Consider the following 19,281-nt stretch of genomic DNA (forward strand, 5'->3'; position numbering starts at 1 on the left):
ATATATATATTTATAAGAGTTTAAATACACGAACGCTCCCTAATTCGTTGCAGACAAAAGTGCATCGTCTTTTTACTCTTGTAAAACATTCAATGTAGTGTAGCCAAATAGTTCAGTTCATTCGATATTCAAAAGAGCCATCAATTTGGGTTCTTTTGAAAACTGGGGGGGGGGGGGGGGGGGTTATCGTATTTTAAAGGGTTAGTTCACCCAAAAATGAAAATTCTGTCAGTATTTACTCACCCTCATGTTGTTCCAACCCCGTAAGACCTTCGTTCATCTTCGGAACACAAATTAAGATATTTAAGATATTAAGATCGCTCCTGCATACAGTCCATAGGCTTCTTGAGGGAATGACTCTTGCTGCCATCGAAAAGTCATTAAAGACATCGTTAAAATAGTCCAAGTGACTACAGTGGCTCAATCTTAAGTTTATCAAACGACGAGAACACTTTTTGTGCACAAAAACAAACAAAAATAACGACTTTATTTCAACTATTCACTTCCTTCTCCATGGGCCTGTAGTCAGTTAACGTAGTGTGATTGCGTAAAGCTACGTCACACGTAGGCTCACTATTGGCCGACGCTGGTCATGTGTGTGATGCGTGTGACGTACAATAACAGAAGTTTACGCTATTAAACTAGTAACCTGACTCACGCAGAGGGACAAATAAACGAATAGTTGAAATAAAGTCGTTATTTTTGTTGTTTTTTTGCGCACAAATGTGTTCTCTTCGTTTGATAAACTTAATATTGAGCCACTGTAGTCACTTGGACTATTTTAACGATGTCTTTAATGACTTTGAGGACAGCAAGTCATTCCCTCAAGAAGCCTATGGACTAGTATGCAGGAGTGATCTTATTATCTTAAATATCTTAATTTGTGTTCCGAAGTTGAACGAAGGTCTTACGGGGTTGAAACAACATGAGGGTGAGTAAATACTGACAGAATTTTCATTTTTGGGTGAACTAACCCTTTAAGTTTTATAAGACTAAAATACTTCAGCCCATCAACTTGTTTCAAGGCAATTTCTCAGAAAGCGTCATTACCATTTAAAAAGCTTTTAGGCAGCGGAGTCAACTGTTTCATTTGGAGTTTCCATTGTGTCAAGCACAGAAATAACAAGAAAGCTGCTGTTGAAAGTGAAAATGGAGCGATCTAGGATCAAAATCTTCAAAGCATTATGCCAAGCAATGCATAAACTTGTGCAAACGAGCTACAAAATAATGTGCCTTATGAAAGAGCAATGAAGGCATAAATACGTATGTTCGAAAACAACTGGAAGGCATGACGTACTTTTTCATGCTTATCGAGTACAAATGTTGGACGTGCTAAAACAATGCATTTAACTAAGTGTGCTTAGCTTATTTAAATATTTAGCAGCAAATGGTTCCAGACAAGTTTGATCATCTCTAAGTTGCAAGATTCGACTGAGAATATAAACATCAAGATTGCAGAGGGATAATGAAAAGGATCCAAGGGAACAGAAAAGGAAAAGCATGTCTCGTTTTGACATGAACACATCTATCTCTTTTTATAACTGCATGGCAGTGCAAGCTTGTACTTGATTATCACAGTTAAAACAGCTTCAAACTGTGAATTTGCAAATGCTAGAAACAGAAAAGGGCCAAGGCCTTTTGTCTAAGTGCTTTATAGTTTTTTCTCTGTGCCTTTTTGATTGTAATTCTGATTTGTCGACGATTTTAACAATACATTAGGTAAGCTAAATGGTTTTGCTGTAGTCTTAAGAGTTCCTCTTGAACAATACATTTTAGGCATTGGGCATAAGGGCCTTACAAAACTGAACTCACCACATACTCTTTCTCCTTTCCAAAGCATAAATGCATGAAAAGGTGCATTGTACTGTGATATCTTTTTTTTTTCCACAAATAATGATCAATCCTTTCGAGGCAAAAGGGAGATGAGAACTGTCATGGCAACACACCTACCTCGCGCCTGAATCATAACAGATGCTTGTGATGTAGGTCAGGGTAAGAAGGTCGCTAGCTGAGAATTTTCGAAAAAAAAAAAAAAATCTCTCCCTTTGATCAGAGATAGAAATATTCAAAGAAACCAAAAATAACAGATCATGGTCTAATTTGCAGGCGAAGGAATCGGCTCTACTGTGGCCGGACGCCCAACGGAGACTTGGTTGAGAGTGGGTGTAGGTGTGGAGGCTGAAGTGGGCATTAGGGAGGGCGTGGACGGGGTCGTGGCAGGAGCTGTGGTTGTGGTGGAAGAGGAGGTAGCAGCTGAGACAATGGGGTTTGGAGCAGGAGTGCCACTTTGGACAGGAGTGTTGTTTGTGGGTGATGCAGTCTTGTTGTAGTTAAGATTGAGGATGTGCTGCTGCAGGTGCCTGATCCAGTCCTCCTGTACCGAGAGAGGGCCGTGAAACTCCATGTCACAGAACCTAAAAGAAATGAATTACAAAAAAAAGATAAGGTTCTGAGGGCTTACACTAGCCTGACTTCGTCATACTCAAATTCTGGTCAGAATGTGAGTCTGAAACTCCTCCATAGGGCTTTGATTATGAGGGGTGTCTTAACCTAACCAGGAAAAAAATCAACAACTCTACACTCAATTGGATAGTCGGTAGCCCTACAACCACAAAGTCAACTACTTTGCATATCACAGTTGTCAACAGAACTTACTTTTTTTAGAAGTTAAATAACAAGTGTTGCTTCTTTTACTTGGTCCTCCATGAGTGCCACCAAAGGAGAAACCACAACGACCACAGGCTTTTCATTACGTCCCATCTTCTTAGCGACCGTCAGAGCCAGCTGATAAGTTACACTTTTGCCGAATCATGTAGGAAGGACGGCAAAAATATCTTTCCGATCGACAAATGCCATGATTTTTCTGTTTGTCTATTAAAATTAATGCACTGTCGATTTATTTTACAACAGACGCGAGAGTGGAATCTATCTATCTCAATTCTCCAGCTGCAGTCATCTCTGAGGGAAACCAGTGAAGCGCTCTTTGATAACGTGATGATTGCGTCCCATCATCGTATAAAGTCCGCCCTGGCAATTTGATTGGCCCGATCATTTTTTGACTGATCATAATCACCCCTCAATGGATCGAGTCCAGCCCGAACTTCCCGACCAAAAAATTTTGTTGGCGGAGTTCGGGCTGGCATCCAGGCTAGGCTTACACATTTGTAAAAAGAAATGTCTAAGCTATTTTAAAAATATCATCAACACACCAAGGCTTCATCTACAATAAAGACATAAATGTGATCTTAAATGAACTACATTGACTACCAATTAACTGACTACTAGGGCTGGGAATCGATTTCGAATCGAATTACAAGTTGGAAAAGATCCGTTCATTTGAGGGGAATCGACTCCTCATTTATAACCTTTTTCATTGTATCATTAATTCGCCTCTTGCTTGACAATAGTAAAATCAATCAGAGCTATAGACATTTATTTTTTATATTATAAATAAACAAGAATCAAAAAAGAATAGAAAACAACAGTGAAAACAACAATCGATTCCAGAACCAGTAATCGGACTCGCCGTTCTGACTACCAAGATATTAAGGCATTTTAAGGGTTAATAGACATGCTCACAACACAAAGATCTCACGAAAAGATTTAGACCAAAGTTATGTTTCTATCTAGATTATTTTACAAGAGTCACTTACTAGTTTTAGCTAGTTATGTAGGCTGTAGATATCCAGGCAGCTCTCTAGATTATCAAGACTAAATATGCAAGTTCAACTCACCGGCACTTGAGTGAGTAAATTTTACCCACAAGTCTAACCAGTGGGGTGGAGGGGGGCTTTGGCACAAGGGCAGGAATGGTACTGGAGCGAGGCTTTGGGGGGCCACTTTCTCCCTCCCCTCCTTCAACATGTGACGGGTGTTTAAGTGGCCGTCTCTCAAATCCTTAAGAGAATGAAATCGGCAGGTTACAATTTTGCAAATACATAGGGAAAAATTAAGACGAAGAGATTAAGGTAAAGTTTTGCTCAGACCTCGTGGCAAACGCACGTTGAGTTCACTATGGGCCACCTGTGCATGTGGAAGAGCATTACTGGAATGATGGCTGCCAGGCTGTGGAATAAGGCCATGCTGAGTGGAACTTCCACTCCTGCTTTTAGCGTCTGTTCCCCGCGATGACAACCCCCATGAACAACTGTTGGCATCACGTTCAATTGCCCTCTTTTGAGGCAAAGTGAGAGATGCCCATTTGGACACAGCAGGCTTTTGGGAAACGGGATTTGTAGGGACAGAGTTACAGGATGGTGAGAGAGTGGAACTGCACCTCTGCAAAAGAATACAGAAATTTTAATTGATCCAATCTTTTCATGTTTTCACAGCTAGATACCACAGAATTGCAATTACTAGGGAGTAATTGCTTTCATACTTTCTTTTGGGTATAGCGGGCTCCTTGCACATAACTTTGCTGCATCTCTGCTGCCTTCTGTGGACGGCTGCGTATCCAGGCACTCAGCGTCTCGATAGGCGAACCATTTACACACCACTCTGTCACGCCAAACTGTCGTAAATGTGCCCGAGCATGACTGGCCAATGCCTTCCGGTTCTCAAAGTAGAATCCACAGAGTTCACAACTAGCATCTGAAGAGGAAAAAAGATGAAGCCACATTGGTTTGTTTTTTAAGAATATTCAGGATATAAGTAAATAAGGATATTCAAAAAGGAAAAAAATGCTAAACAAGCAAACAATTAGTATTTCACAATAACACCAGCAGAGCCAGACAGTAACAGAGTACATTTACTTGAGTACATTTTACTTGAATATCATTTTTGGTGAGTACTCATGACTTTACTCAAGTACATTTGAGAGGCAAATATTGTACTCTTTACTCCACTACATTTCCATCCATAACCGCGAGTACCCGTTATTACTTCTAAAAAAAAAAATGGAAAAAAGAAAAATCTCGGAAACCCTCAATTTGTTGTTTCCCTCTCAAACGTGATTGGATTGTTTAGGCGCCACTGATTGGGTCAGCCTATCAGCAATCACCTTCAGCTTTCCTGCCACAGTCAACTCCATGGTCAGATTTAGATAAGAGACGAAACCATGGACAAAACAATGGATGGAGACACAGCAGGTCCATCCCGTGAATGTGCCGACCCGTCGCCCCACCTCGCCACACTATTTCTGAAATTTTCTTAAATGTTAAATAAAGCAACATGGTAAAAAAAAATGAAAATGACTTGATTTTACTTTCAATTCCTTTTACATTCTCCAAGGTATTAATATAAACATTTTTCATAACTCCATGTAGGACGTTTCTGTCCATAAATGTAAGCACTGTGGCAATAGTAATGCAATATTTAGAAAATGTACTCTTGTACTCTTGATACTCAAATACTTTTAAAAACAAGTACTTCAGTACTTTTACTTAAGTAGACATCTGACTGTAGTACTTTTACTTGTACTTGAGTAAAATTTAGCAAGGGGTATCTGCACTTTTACTTAAGTAATAAAGCTGGGTACTCTGTATACCAGGAACATCTATATAAAAATGCAAATAGGGTCATTTTTAATACGTATTTTTGCTTATAACTACAAACTTGATTGGCTCTATTTTAAGTCTTTAAATTCTGAATTGGGGTCTTTTATTTATTTGAGAGTCATCTTGTGCAAACATGGAAGCAACAAAGACATTGAACAACAAATAGCCTTCAAACGATGTTTGAAGAACCAAATAAGGAGTCTTACAAAAATATACCCTTACCCATGTGGCCTATCCCATGGCCCTTCTCTGCTGAGGCTTTACCCTTAAAGGAATAGTCCTGTGGGGAAGGCGAGAAGTTTTTAGATTGGTTGAGCAGTGTCCTCTCTCCTGGCTGTCCCTCCTCCACCAGCACCTTCTTCTTCAGTGGAGACACTCCAAAAATCTTCCCCACAGGTGAGGTCGGGGACAAGGTCATGCTTCCCAGCCCATGCTTATGGAGGCGTGAACCAGAGTGTAACAGGTTAAGAGGTGATTTGCGGGACAGGGCAGAGGTCTGATAGCCTTGACTGTTCAATGAAATTCCACCATCCTGTCCCGGTTCCTCCTTTATGCCCAAGGTAACAGATGCAGGGGTTGTGCCCTGTCTCCTCATGACCTCCCACAGTGTGTCAATGGGCGAGCCATTTACAGACCACTCTGTGATACCCATATGCCTCAAGTGTGATCGTGCGTGGCTTGAGAGGCCTTTGCGGTTTTCGAAGAATTCACCACAGAATTCACAGCGAATATCCCGGGAAGGTTCCTTCTCCTGAGTCATGACTGTAGGAGGAAAGACCGTAACAGATGATTCAGTCATCCATTAACATCATTAAACATGATTAAAGTAAACAAACAAACAAAGACTACAGGTATGAAAAAAAACTTACCCAAGTTGACAGGATAAACATTATCTGAAGCAATTAAACTGGAATGTAATGGCTCTGGACTGTAGCCTTTATTTACTCCCATGTCCGATCCTTTCATAGTAACTTCTACAATTTCAGGCTCTGGTTTTGGCTTTACCAGCTCTACTGTTTGGGGGGAACTGGCAGCAGATGTCGAAGGAGACATTTTGCGATAAGTAGGCTGGTTGTGGCTTGGTGTTTTGGCAAAATGAAAAGGTAGGCGCCCAAGAACATTCCCTGGTGGGGAAGAGGACTGGGCCGCAGGCCGAGGCATTCCTGGGCCCGGGGAAGAACAGGGGGATTTGGGGGACTTCAGAGGCATGATGGACGGTAAGCCTCGACGGACTATAATCTCTTTCAGTGTGTCAATAGGTGAGCCGTTCACAGACCATTCTGTGATGCCAAGTTGGCGCAAATGGGAGCGAGCATGACTGGAGAGGCCTTTGCGGTTCTCAAAAAGTTCTCCACAGAATTCGCAGCCCACGTCTTTCATTGGCTCTGATAGAAGTACAGAACAATCCATCAGACTTAAGTTTATGTGAGTAAATTACCAAATGTGATTAGCAAAGAATAAATAAGGACATGCAAAACACGTAAAAGTTGTTACCTATAGGAAAGGACATCACTTCCCCACCACTGAAACGAAGGAGCTGCAAAGAGGAGGGTTTCAGCTTCTTTGGAGGTGGGCCCAATAGGGTGTGGGTAGAAGATGAGGTAGCTTTGGAGCCAATGGCTGTCTTCAAAGAAGAAGTCGCCATTTTATGTAGGACAGGGCTGGAGGGAATATGTCTCTTTGAGGAAGAAGTGGAGGGTAAGAGGGAAGTCATGCTGATCTTCTTGGACCTCAGGTCCTCAGGACCATCGGAGAGAAAAGAATTTGCTTTGTGCTTAAAGTCATCAGTCAAGATGAAACGGTTGAGTAAGTCAATGGGAGAGCCCTTGGATTCTGAATACTCAATCCCAAAATGGCGCAAATGTGCACGAGCATGACTTGAAAGGCCTTTTCTTGTTTCAAACCATGCACCACACAACTGGCAAATAATATCTTTAGAGTCCATGTCCATCGCTAAAAAAGAAAGTGAGAGGAACAGAAAAGTAGAAGAGATTTTAAGGACATACAGACAATACATTTGCAAGAAGGATCAATTGATGACCCCAACACTATAAAAACAATTCGCAAACAAATGTGTTGAAATTTTTTATTAGTATTTAGTATATTAAATGCTTTCTTACTAAGGTTCAAAGGGGCATCTGTCTCTTGTGGTGCCCAGAATGGTTTGGTTGGACTGGAGAGGTTTGTAGACTGTTTCTTTCCTAAGGTCTTATGTTCCTGGGATCGCAGTGGGGAAGACACAGGTAGTAAGGAAGAGATTGGAGCCTTTCTCAGCACTGGGGAAGGGGATCGAGACTTTACAAATGGAGAGGAAGGCAGAGAGCCAGCTGCAGATGGAGTAGTTGGGGAAGATGAAACTTTAATAGCGGAAGCAGCTACAGAAAACGGGACAGGGGGCTTTGAGTCCAGCAGTCCTTCTTCAGTTTCAACATCTTTTGTGGGGCTAGGTATAGGAACAATAGGGATATGGTGCTGGGGCTTCTTAGATGATTCCATAGTAGGGCAGGTGCCAGAGAAGCATGCATCAATTGAACGTTCCTTAGTGATCTTGTGGAGGAGATCAATGGGTGCTCCACTGTTCTCCGACATGCCAACACCCAGCTGTCGTAGGTGAGAGCGGGCATGGCTAGACAAACCACGACGTGTCTCAAATGTAGCACCACAAAACTCACATTTCAACAAGTTGGAGCCTGGAAAGGAGAGAAATGGTGATACAATGCCTATATACACTTATTCACTTCATGAATTTTGATAGATGGGATTGCAAACCAATTGGGTATTAATGACTTGGATGCAACAGGATGCATTTAGACTTGGAATGCATTCCATCTTGTATGCATGTCAAACCACCTCTTGAGGTGATCAGATTGTTACCCTTCTCAATTGAGTCTTGGAGGGCATTAACATTTGGTCTTTTCATGACTGCACAGTTAATCAAAAAGCAGTGTAAAGTCATTTACTGACTCGCCACTGTGGAAATAAAAACTTATCATGTAAAAAGACAGAAAAATAAAGATGGCAGACCAGACCAATAAGGGCAAATGTATATGACGTTTCATCCCATCAGCTCAAATATCCATGTAGATGCAATTAACACTAGCGACTTGTATGTATTTAAAGAAATATTTAATCCTAAAATAAAAATTCATGTCCACAATAACTCACTATCAAGTCATTCCAAACCTGTATGAATGTATTTTTCTGTGGAACAAAGAGGGTGAACCTTTAAAGAATATATTTGGATTTTTGGGTGAAAAATTAAAATAAAATTCAAATTACCCATAGAATCGGTCTCTTTAGATTCAGGGCTCTGTTCCTCTAGAGTAAACAGGGTCTTTTCTTCTGGACTTGTGGCCGACTTATCCGTATGGGGCATTTGAGCCTCCTCTTCTTCATCTTCCTCCTGTTCCTCATCCTCTGCCTCCTCCCCACCTACATATGCACAGACAAAGACAAATTGTTTAAATGAGCTAAATTATCTAAATCCAAGGATAACCACAAAGGTCTGAAATTAATGTTTTCCTAAAACTAACAGTTACTAGCTTTCCCTTAAACATTTGTACATGATAAATAATACATTTAAATTATTTATTGTTAATTCATGCTTAATTTACTGGCTATGTGATTTTGAGAGATTTAGTAAAAGACACCTGGTAAATATTTTTTTTTTTTTTCATTATGGGGCAGGAAATCACAAAATTGGTTAGTTGGTTGTAGATTTCATCAAAAGATGCAATAAATAATTTCAATTAACTAATATAGCCCTTAAAATTCACATCAATTTCATGCTTGAATTTTGAGATTATGGTCCGCCATTTCCGTTCGTATTTCATAACATTACAGTCTTTCACTAATTGGCAAAAGTTTAATATATTCTTCTGTGTCTAAACAATTATTTCGAACTCATTTTATTTTTCTCACAAATTAAGCATAATGTTCCACAAAGAAAATGTTAGATGCGCATTTAGTCTGGGCTTTCACAGTATAGATTGTGATTTGAGGCAGCATTAAACTGTACTGTTTTTAAAACTGACAAATTGGGAGATGAAACCATAGGTACAGCTATAATCTTGACCTCAAAAAGCCAAAAGTTTATGCTACTATTCTAGTTTTTAGAAAACTAGATTATAAAACAGGTTTATCTGACTTAAGACTTGTTTTATTTTGATTTGAGGCCAACATTTAGATGAACATAACCAATATTTTATTCACCCAAATTCAGCAAGCCTACTACATTCGTAGCACACAGTGTTTTTCTTTTGAAGCTCCTACTGGTCTTGCTCTTCTCAGCATATTCAATATAATAAGCAGTGAACGCGTTCCTGCGGTGGGCGTTTCTGTTCTGTCATTTGATCTGTCCTAGACACAATTCTAGCAACATCAGCCCTTTTTCTCCTCAGATTGAAAATGAAAATTCATTGTCAATGGGATAACGTTATATCGCCTGAAATAAGCAGACAAATAGACAAAATACATCAAATGCAGTAAGTTAAAGATTAAAGGCAACCGTTAAATAACTTATTCAGGACAACATAGAAAACAAGCAGCGATGTCATTATTCCTTTCAAAAACGTTTTTTCTGAAAGTGCGCGGAAAAATAAATAAGAATAATGAATAAAGTGTTGGCGCGCGCTCCATTTCAACATTAAAAAAGCACCTCAAGTAAAATGGCGAAGACTCAGCCTAATTTCGGAAATCATAAGACATTTATACACTGAAAAAATAAGCCGTCATTTTGACAGGACATCTAAAACTGCTTTTATTAAGTACCCGAGCGCATAATGTCTCATACCTTCACTTTTCAGATAGAAAAGTGACAGACAGCAGGGGAATCAGTGGCTTTCGTACGCGCACTCTCTCACTAGACAATTCAGGCATCAGTCATTTAAAATGCACATCGGGTATGACAGGAGCTTGTCTTAAATGTTAACACGATTGCATGCCATGCAAGCTTGGAAAGTGGCTAAGCTCCGAGCATATCTTTCATGCATCTCCATGCACTGCGCAGAAGTGCATGCACTCACCCTTCAGCGGCTGCAGCGCATCGGACTTATTACAGCACCTACAGTCAGACAATTTTTCCGCTATTGTTTGTGTCTGCGGGGAGGTGGAAGCAGCCATTTTGCCCCGCACACATGCACTAACAACGCACCAAGGCGTGACGAACCGAATAAAGGCGGAGACTAGGATAACTATTAAATACCAGACAGACATCAATTAGCCTGCATTAACTAAGGTTGCATTAAATTAGCAAGTATACTTCACCATACAAACATCTTTAGAACTGCCTTTACAACTGCCCCAGACAACATTACACAAGCTTTACAGGTTCTCTTTAGTTGGCTAGCAATATTTTGGACTTCTGGCCACAAAGCAGGCGAGCAGGCTATTAATGTAAAAGAAAAGTAACTTATGATGAGCAAGTAATGTAAGAACATTAGAATGACACTTTAACCTTTGAAAATTCATCTAAACACCACATTTAAAAAAGTGTGAGACCGGTGATTTTGTATTTTTTTTGTTTTGAGTCCACAAGCGAACCCTCCTTGTTATACAGCAATGACATACAATGTTTCAAAAAGCATCTTGTGCTAATAATAGTTCTAAGCAAGAACTTTTGACCTTTTTGTACAAATAAGCTAGCATTTGAGTAATTGCAGAAATAATGCAGAATAACAAATATTTATTGTCAAAATATATTTTGTCAAGACTTTTATTTTCTTTCTGAATTCTGCACCATTATTTTCTAAAAGCCATTTTTGCATTGATTTAAAAGAACTTAGTTATAACTATGTAGTGACCATGGGTCAATCTTTGAGAAATCAAGAAGTAAATCCCATTCACTTACCCTCTGGTTCACTGATATTGTGTTTTTCTTTCCAGTGCTGTTTTGGAGAGTGAGAAGAAAGAGTGGCAAGATCTGTAGTCATGTTCTCCTCATCTTTAATATCTTTCCTGCTCTCTTGCTCTTCATCAGAGCTTTCCTCTTGACTTGACTGGAGAGTATGTGTGGGAGGAGTGGATAGAACAAGATCTGGATGCTTGGCAAAAAGCTCTCTGAGAATATTAATGGGAGAAACCGTGACTTCCCAATTGGTGATGCCAAAGTCTCTGAGATGGGCTCGGGCATGACTGGAGAGACCAGCCCTGGTGTCGAAGCCGGCACTGCAGAACTCACATCTCATAACACTGAAGGTTGACGGGTCAAAGTTGGCGACTAGAGGTGGCAATGGAAAGTATTACATTAAAAAAAGTTACACACGCCTTTGGTTCTGTATACATTTTCATGAGACCTCAAGTTCATAGACATTAACAATAGTAGGCAAAATACATCTGCATTAACATTTAGAAGTATCCTCACCTTTTTTCTTCTTTTTCTGGTAGGAGAATTTCTTCTCAATGGCATTAACCTCCTCTGGGGAGATGAAGTGCCTAACGTTGTAACTGACACCCACTCTGTTCAGGTGACCCCTAATGTGATTGGCTAGTCCGATGCCATTATGAAATCGATCTGGGCAATAAGGGCATTTTCTTTCCACACTCTTGAACAACCCCTCTCTATCATCATCTTCATCATCTTCCTCAGTTAATGCACCAATAAGACGATTTACAACATCTTCATCATCTTCATCCTCATCATCATCATCATCATCATCACCATCCTCTAGTTTAGCAGCAACAAGTGTGTCTTCTCTGTTCCTCCCCTGACTATCAGATTTGTCTTTTTTAAAATTGGGTTCCTCCGCCTGTACTTCAAGCTTTTTGCTGCTCTTCTTTGGTAAAGAGGAGCAGGCTTTGAGATCCAAAGCACTGGCAGGTGGCTCACTCCCTGAGGTTAAAGTGGAGCGTTTAAGAGTGTTTAGCAGTTTTGAAGAAAAAAAAAATACAAAGATGATTATTGAGCAATCAATTATTATCACGCAACAAAAAAAACGTTTGTGGGATGCAATGAAAATGACGGCAAGCTGAGTTAAACATAAAAGTTGATCTATATGGAAATTCTGTTTTCTTTTACACAAAAAGAAACACTGAAACAGGTCGGAAACACAAATTTCTTATGAAACATGAAACTTCTTATGAAACATGAAACAAGATATTTTGAAGAATGTTCATGCCTCTCTTTTCTATACAACTATAGCAAAGCATATTGGGATCAGGGGCTCCAAAAAAGGAAAAAGTATTGTGACTGTCCATGTAAATGTCTCCTTGTTCAACAGAGGAAAGAAAGTCATATGGGTTTGGAATAACAATTATGGAAAGTAAATGATGACTATTCTCCTTTTTGGCCTGACTACTCTGCAACCATTTAGAATCTGTTGCTCTACTCATCTTTCACCCATCACCCTGCTGAATGAGAGGGGAGGTCATAGCTGAGAGACTCTATGAGATCGTGGGATAACTTGTTTCTTAGCTGGGCGTGCTGCCCTTCAAGCAACCCCAGCCTCTCTGCAGCTCCTCAAACGCTGGCTGACTCTTCAGGTGCAAGGCCAGGGTGAAAACTGGGATTTCTTCAAGTTTATGGCCAAGCACAACGCATGTGAACTGTGTGCTTTTAGAATTTCAAGACTTGGTATTTGCCTCCCATCAAAATATTGGTCCTTACTGACTAAGGTCGCTGACTGGATTAACTGTTTCTCTCCTACAGTAAAAATTTAAGGGAGAAAGTCACTATACCACCAACAGTGGTTGGCCAATGGAACAGGAAGTTACACCTCACACCTATAGTAACTGGCCAATGGAATGGGGAGAGTCACTATAGCCGTGTTTCCACCGCAATTACCAGGAACTATTTGTCCCAGTAACTTTTTTCAAAGGAACTTTTTTTCCCCCAGACCGCTTGCTTACTGCGTTTACACCGTGTACTAAAGTACCGGTCCGAGGCGGGAACATTATGTTAAACTGCGTGCGAGGGCTCTTCCTAGCCTGCACGTTTGTTTTGAGTTTTTTTTATGGAGGAGATTCAAGCTTTGCTGCTTTTGTGTGCGATTGGTTTACTAACGAGGTAATTAACAAACGGCAGAAAAGAGAAGAGCACCCAAAGCGTATTCAGAAAGCTCGTAATGCTAGATATAAAAGTAGAAGTTTTTTTATCAGCGGACATTGACCGTGACATGGATGGGACAAACGCGCGCCATCGGGCAGAAAGAATAGCATGGTAAGAACCAATCAGCATTGTTCAGCGCACAAGTCCCACCCCGAAAGTTCCTGAACTCTGAAAAAGTACCACCTCGCCAGCAGGGACTTTCTGGGGGGGGGGGGGGGTGTCTCCCGTCTAAACACACCGAGTACCACCCCAAAGTTCCTAGTTCATGGGGAAAGTTCCTGTGGTGGAAACGCGGCTTATTTTAACCAGTGGCAGTGGCTGTTCCATTACACAAATTTGGTTCAATTGACTCAGGCACAATGAATCTAGGCATCACAATAGCACAAGAATACATACAGTACACATACATACACATAAGCATGCATCACAACAAGACCAAAGACAGAAGTCCAGGTAATGCATTTATTCCAAATATGAAATTAGAGTTGTGACTGCAAATTCTAATTGTTCTGTTGTAGTGATTATTATTTGATGTGACAATGTTATAAGTGGATGGCGAGAAATTTATGGAAAATAAAAACATAACCTTTTTGAAAATGCATTAATAACTTAATGATAAATATACCATTAGTTTATGATATTTTGCATCCTCTCTTGTTCCCTACGTAAGTGTTGCACTGACAAGTATAGTTTCCTTTACACAAATACTGTTGACAATACTAAGTGTTAGCATTTACTGACTACATTTACATTTATGCATTTGGCAAACACCTTATCCAAAGCAACTTGTATGTAGATTATTCAAGTTTTGCCTAAGTGCATGTGTCTGTTTCCTAGGAACTGAGGCCAAGCCATTGCTATGGCCTTGCCAGTTTAGTTACACAGCTAAGCATTGACTGGTCTTGGTGTTATAACTTGTTATTGACTTACCTGTTTTGGAATCTTGTTTTGAATCATGTTCTGGTGTTGGAATGTCTTCTTTCTGGCCCTTATCTGCAGTCTGGTTGGAGATTCGGACTTGCTTTGTTACATCGGTAGTCAGGGTTGCCTTACGATCAAGTCTTGTACTTGCTCTTGTGCGCCCCAGTTTTTTCTTAGCAGCCCGGACTGAGCGCTTTTTTCCTATGCTCTTGAATGCCACATCCTTACGCCGCGGAACAGCCCTTGGATTTGGAGGAGACATTAGGTGCTGAGGTTGTAGGACATTCTCTTCCATAGAGAGAGATGTCTCTCCTATTTGTCTCGACTCCTCCGCATGGATTGTATTTGCACGCAGGGATGCTTTATCAGGTTGGTCTGTGGCTTCTCCCGTGGTTGCAGAAGCACTTTGACAAGACAATAAGTCCACCTGTGAAGGGGCAATGTTGGGCTGTGTTTCTTTAGGTTTCTTGGATGCTCGGATGGGGTACCTCTTGTTAAGAGGTGAAGTGATAAAAGTTGGTGTAACATCTGCAGAGGACTGGACCTGTCCTTTCTTGCAGGATTTCTGCTGGAAGCGGGGTGAAGTTCGATAAACCCCAGCCCTTTTTCGGGTGGTGTGCGTCTTGGAGTGCTCGGAAAGCTCTCGAGGCACATCACAGCTAAAGTTGCACTCAGGACACACGAACTGGCCACAGTTGACCTTTGTTAACTCTTGGATGACTGGCTCCGATGCATTGCTGCAACTGGCTTGCACTGCCACCCGCTTTTCCCCCTCATTTAATTTTCCAATCTCTTCAAGGATTTTCTGCCGTGACTCCTCATGGCATCGGTGATGATCTAGCAGCAGTACCTTGTCTACAAACTCCTGACCACACTCTATACATTCAAAAGGATTTTTATTAAGATGTGCGTTCCAAGCTTCTTTCTCTCCACATTCCCATTTCTTCCCAGGTGTACCGACCTGGCCATGCTCAAGCATGTGTTCACGTAGATGGGCACGTTTTTTGAAGTAAATGCTACATTCTACACACGTGAAAATCTCTTGGGAGAGGTCTTCGTCCAGTTGGGGGTCTACTACTGAGTTCTGCCTACCCCGTACCTTCTCTGTTTTTTCCTCGAACATCCCTCCCCCATCCTTTGCGGTTTTCCTACGCTGCTTTGCTCCAGAGGGTTTTCCCCTGGTCCTTCTGCCGGCTCCCGTTGTACGTTGCCAGGTGCCTAAACCAGAGAAAGGCCTCAGTATGACCCTCTTTTTCCTTCTGCGCTGGATGAAAGTGCAGTGTGCCCAAGGTCCAGGTGGTGGACTCTCTGGCTCAGAGTCTGCTGGGAAGGTGTATACATCAGCCTCTTTGGGGATCTTCTCTTCCTGCCCTCTACAAATAAGGACTTTCTTCTTAACTTTCTCTTCTTTTTGGCATGCCTCTTTTGGTGTAGTACCAGGTACCTGGCTCACTTTGTCTTTTCCCACTGCAAGCAAATAGGGAAAGGTTTTATTGACTTGAGTATTTTTTTTATTTCACATGGTGGTATTGACATGAATTCAAACATGTTTGAGGTACAGTACTTTTCGTTTTTTTACGTTTTGCTGCACGCTTCGGTAGGCTGGAGTCTTTTGTTGGCTCCCTGTATGTAACATCTCCTTGATTCTCCACCTCCAAGGGGGCAAGTGGGTTTTTATCAAGAAATAAGTGCTTGGTTTCCACAGGTTCTTGGCACAGATCAATGTCAAAGCTGCAAGTATAAGGATTAAGACTGATGAATAGGTTTCAGCTCTATATTGATCTCAATCAATCCCCTCAATATTTAAAATTCGCATATATGCACCTTTCTATAAACAGGGGTACACATAACTGGTGCGCAGGTGACCATGCGTGGAAAAAATAAACAATTTGCAGCAGAAAACGTGGAGGGAAGCGCCAACATTTTTGGGTACAGAGACACGCTTACTTACTGGAGTAGGACTTTTGTCTATCTTTGGTAGATAGCATATGATGATGTGTGTTCATTAATTATTAGTCATCAATAAGTGTGCAACCCATGTGATTCGCAGATTAACTGCTAAGTTTAACCATAATAGAGTGAAAGTTTATAATTTGGACATGTTTTGTCATACCAATTTACACCTTCAAACGATTTTAAAAGTGAAAGAAGAGGATAAAATTGTGTTCACCTGCTCAAAACTTATCTGTGCGCAAAGCCGCACGGAGAGAAAGAGGCACGTTTCAGTCAGCACTCGAACACCGAATTGATTCCTCTTTCGTGTTTACTTGCGCTTGAGTGGACATATACACCCAAAATTATGTCAAAAATACATGTCTCGGCAAGTTTTCTCTTATGTCATAAGTGAACAGTTGAGAAAGAAATCAGATGTATGTCAGTATATTCGATCTGTGCATTCTGTCTAATATTCCTTCTATTGTATGTGTCATTAATTTCAATATAAAATAAAAAATGCAGCTTGAACCTATATTTAATTTCAACAGAGGGTTAGAGAGCAGTCAGGAAGAAAGCTTTTTGGATAAGTTTGCCGAATAAAGTGTGAGTACCAATCAGAATATCCAGGTGCTCCCTTGAGAACCAGACCAAAAAATGTTATGTGCACCCCTGTCAATAAACCTGTCTTTCCATATAATCATCTGCATCTCACCTGTCTTGTTGTAGTACAGAGGTGGGACTCCCTGGGCTGTGAGCAGCCAGACCATGAGGGTTAGAAAAGTGCTGAAGTTCTTCTTCTGACATAAACCATTCGAATCCACACAGGAACACAAACAATATACACATGACTTAACAGAAAGCAGTAGACTCACAGCTATAAATACAGAATGTAGACAAACAAAACCATTAACACTTTTCACAGACAGACAAGTTTTACAGTACAAACACAGAATAGTTCAGCCTGAATGTAGCTGAATGATTGCAAAATCTCATTTCAAGACGTTTCTTATGATTTAGATAGACGCCCATGTATTTTTCACTGACATGAAAATAAGAATGAACCAGAGAGACAATTACCATCCAAGGTTTCTTTCTCCGAGTCCGAGTCCCATGTGAGAGATGAGGGAAAGCCTGAAGAACGTGGACTTTTCTGTACTTTACCACAATGTTCCAGTGTGGGGAAAAAGCAGTTTGGACCTTCCGATTCTCCATTTCCATCCCCCTTCTCCACGTCATCACAATGCAATAACCCCCCCTGTGAGTTCAGAGGGTTGAAACAAGTCCAACATTACATAGTTCTGTTCAGGAGAGAAATAAGATTCTCACACACTTGTACGCTAATTGTTAAAAGATAAGATTCAGAAATGTATACAATAACAGTGCAATGACTAATTATGATTAAAAGGCATTTAACTGTATTAAAACAATGACTCGCATGTAATGATTTACATTCATATTGTAAGAGTTAGTTGTTTTTTTTTCTATTGGAAAACAGTAATAAATTAATGCAAAGAGGAAAAAAACGTTAAAAAGATCCATTGTCTAGGTCCTTGGCTATACCAGGAAGGTGCAGTTGAGTAAGGATGTTGATGTTGAAGGCAGTAGCCCTTGGTTGGACATCAGATCTTGGGAGTCCCTGGTCGAGAGATCCTCCTCAGGCTCCATGATCCTCTGGCGCACAGGCTTGTGTGCAGATACAATCCACCTGTCCTGCCCTACATTATGAAGAGCAATTCCATTTCTGGACAAACACAAACACAACTAAGATGCAATCTAATGACCGCCTGAGAGCAATAGAAATGGACTAGTATTCTATTTTATGGGCTATTTAAAGAAAATATACAAATAAGCATCTGCAAGATGTTTGCAAATTCAAGAGGTTAATACAGGGATGAATTAAATACTGATCTGTGCTATTCAGTCTCTGAAAGAATGCATTTGAATAGCCTAACTAAATCTCTGTGTTGAATTCATGTGGAGTATCACTCTGTCTGACCTATTTTATCATGCCTCATTCCCTACGTTGATAATATCAGAGGAGGCCGTTTTTTACTGGAGAAAAAAATAGGCTAGTACCGGCTCCCGAAAATATGGTGCTCGTCTATGTAGTTCACATGCGTTTATAACTTGCGCTATTAATACTGGACCATCTGCAAACGCTGTCCTTCCCCAGCAACACAATCTGAGACTGTTAAACATTTCCTAGGATGTGTGCGGTTAGGATGAAATTGTGCAACACTCACGGAAAGCGGCCTGTCTTTGGAATTCTCTGCTTCCAATCACATCGCTTTCTCCATGTCCTATTTGGATTCAAGTGGCACGAACGCACGGGCGCTTATAGAGCATGTGTGCGTTGCGCTGTAACTTATGTCGCAGCCTTCCCTCAGGATCACCGGGAAAGCATTAGGGTTTAGCAAACGGTGAAGACCGCCGTTGCACTCTAAACACCGGACTCCATGTTGTTAGTTTTCGGAGGGATGGTGACGTTGGTGGGGAGGGGAAAGGAGTTTATGTATCAACCACGGTGTAACTCTTTCACAGCAGGTTGAGAGATAAATTAGACTTGGTCAGTGCGGTATAGCTGACTAATTTCAGCACATTTATTAGTGCTTGAATGACATTGCAAACGTCACTCATTTTAAGTGCAAAAGAATGTAAAATGCTACAGTTAAAAACTGTAAAATAATCGAGTCAGCTAAAAACACACGTAAAATATATTGCAACGTTTTTTTAAAGACATTTATTCATATAATGTAAAAATACGATATATATAAAATGTATTAAGTAATTAGATAAAATATATGTTATAATAATATAATATATCTGTCTATATCCATCTGCCATTTTGTCTATCTTTCTGTCTATCAATCTATCTATCTCAGTCAT

The 19,281-nt window shown here is 40.6% G+C and overlaps 1 protein-coding gene across 4 annotated transcripts; it reads right to left on the reverse strand.

The window, feature by feature from the left end:
* Positions 1-917: 917 nt before the first annotated feature.
* On the reverse strand, positions 918-18,879 carry wizb (WIZ zinc finger b). 4 transcript variants are annotated; one of them, XM_039662696.2, is made up of 17 exons: positions 18,639-18,879; positions 17,956-18,110; positions 17,473-17,650; positions 17,108-17,192; positions 16,025-16,191; positions 14,470-15,927; positions 11,857-12,324; positions 11,344-11,712; positions 8,775-8,927; positions 7,616-8,185; positions 6,990-7,448; positions 6,365-6,880; positions 5,718-6,257; positions 4,379-4,590; positions 3,987-4,278; positions 3,735-3,897; positions 918-2,414 (listed from the first exon to the last, which is right to left on the reverse strand). In XM_039662696.2, the coding sequence occupies exons 2-17, from the start codon at positions 18,058-18,060 to the stop codon at positions 2,096-2,098; spliced, it is 6,054 nt and encodes a 2,017-aa protein (XP_039518630.2). In that variant the 5' UTR covers positions 18,061-18,110; positions 18,639-18,879; the 3' UTR covers positions 918-2,095. The 4 variants fall into 4 exon arrangements, with proteins under 4 accessions (XP_039518630.2, XP_039518632.2, XP_039518633.2 ...); XM_039662698.2 differs by having other exon boundaries at positions 17,108-17,189; positions 17,956-18,136; XM_039662699.2 differs by having other exon boundaries at positions 16,040-16,191; positions 17,956-18,136.
* Positions 18,880-19,281: the final 402 nt, after the last annotated feature.

Source organism: Pimephales promelas, chromosome 3, assembly GCF_988280905.1.
Source record: "Pimephales promelas chromosome 3, fPimPro1.hap1.1, whole genome shotgun sequence".
Classification (NCBI taxonomy): domain Eukaryota; kingdom Metazoa; phylum Chordata; class Actinopteri; order Cypriniformes; family Leuciscidae; genus Pimephales; species Pimephales promelas.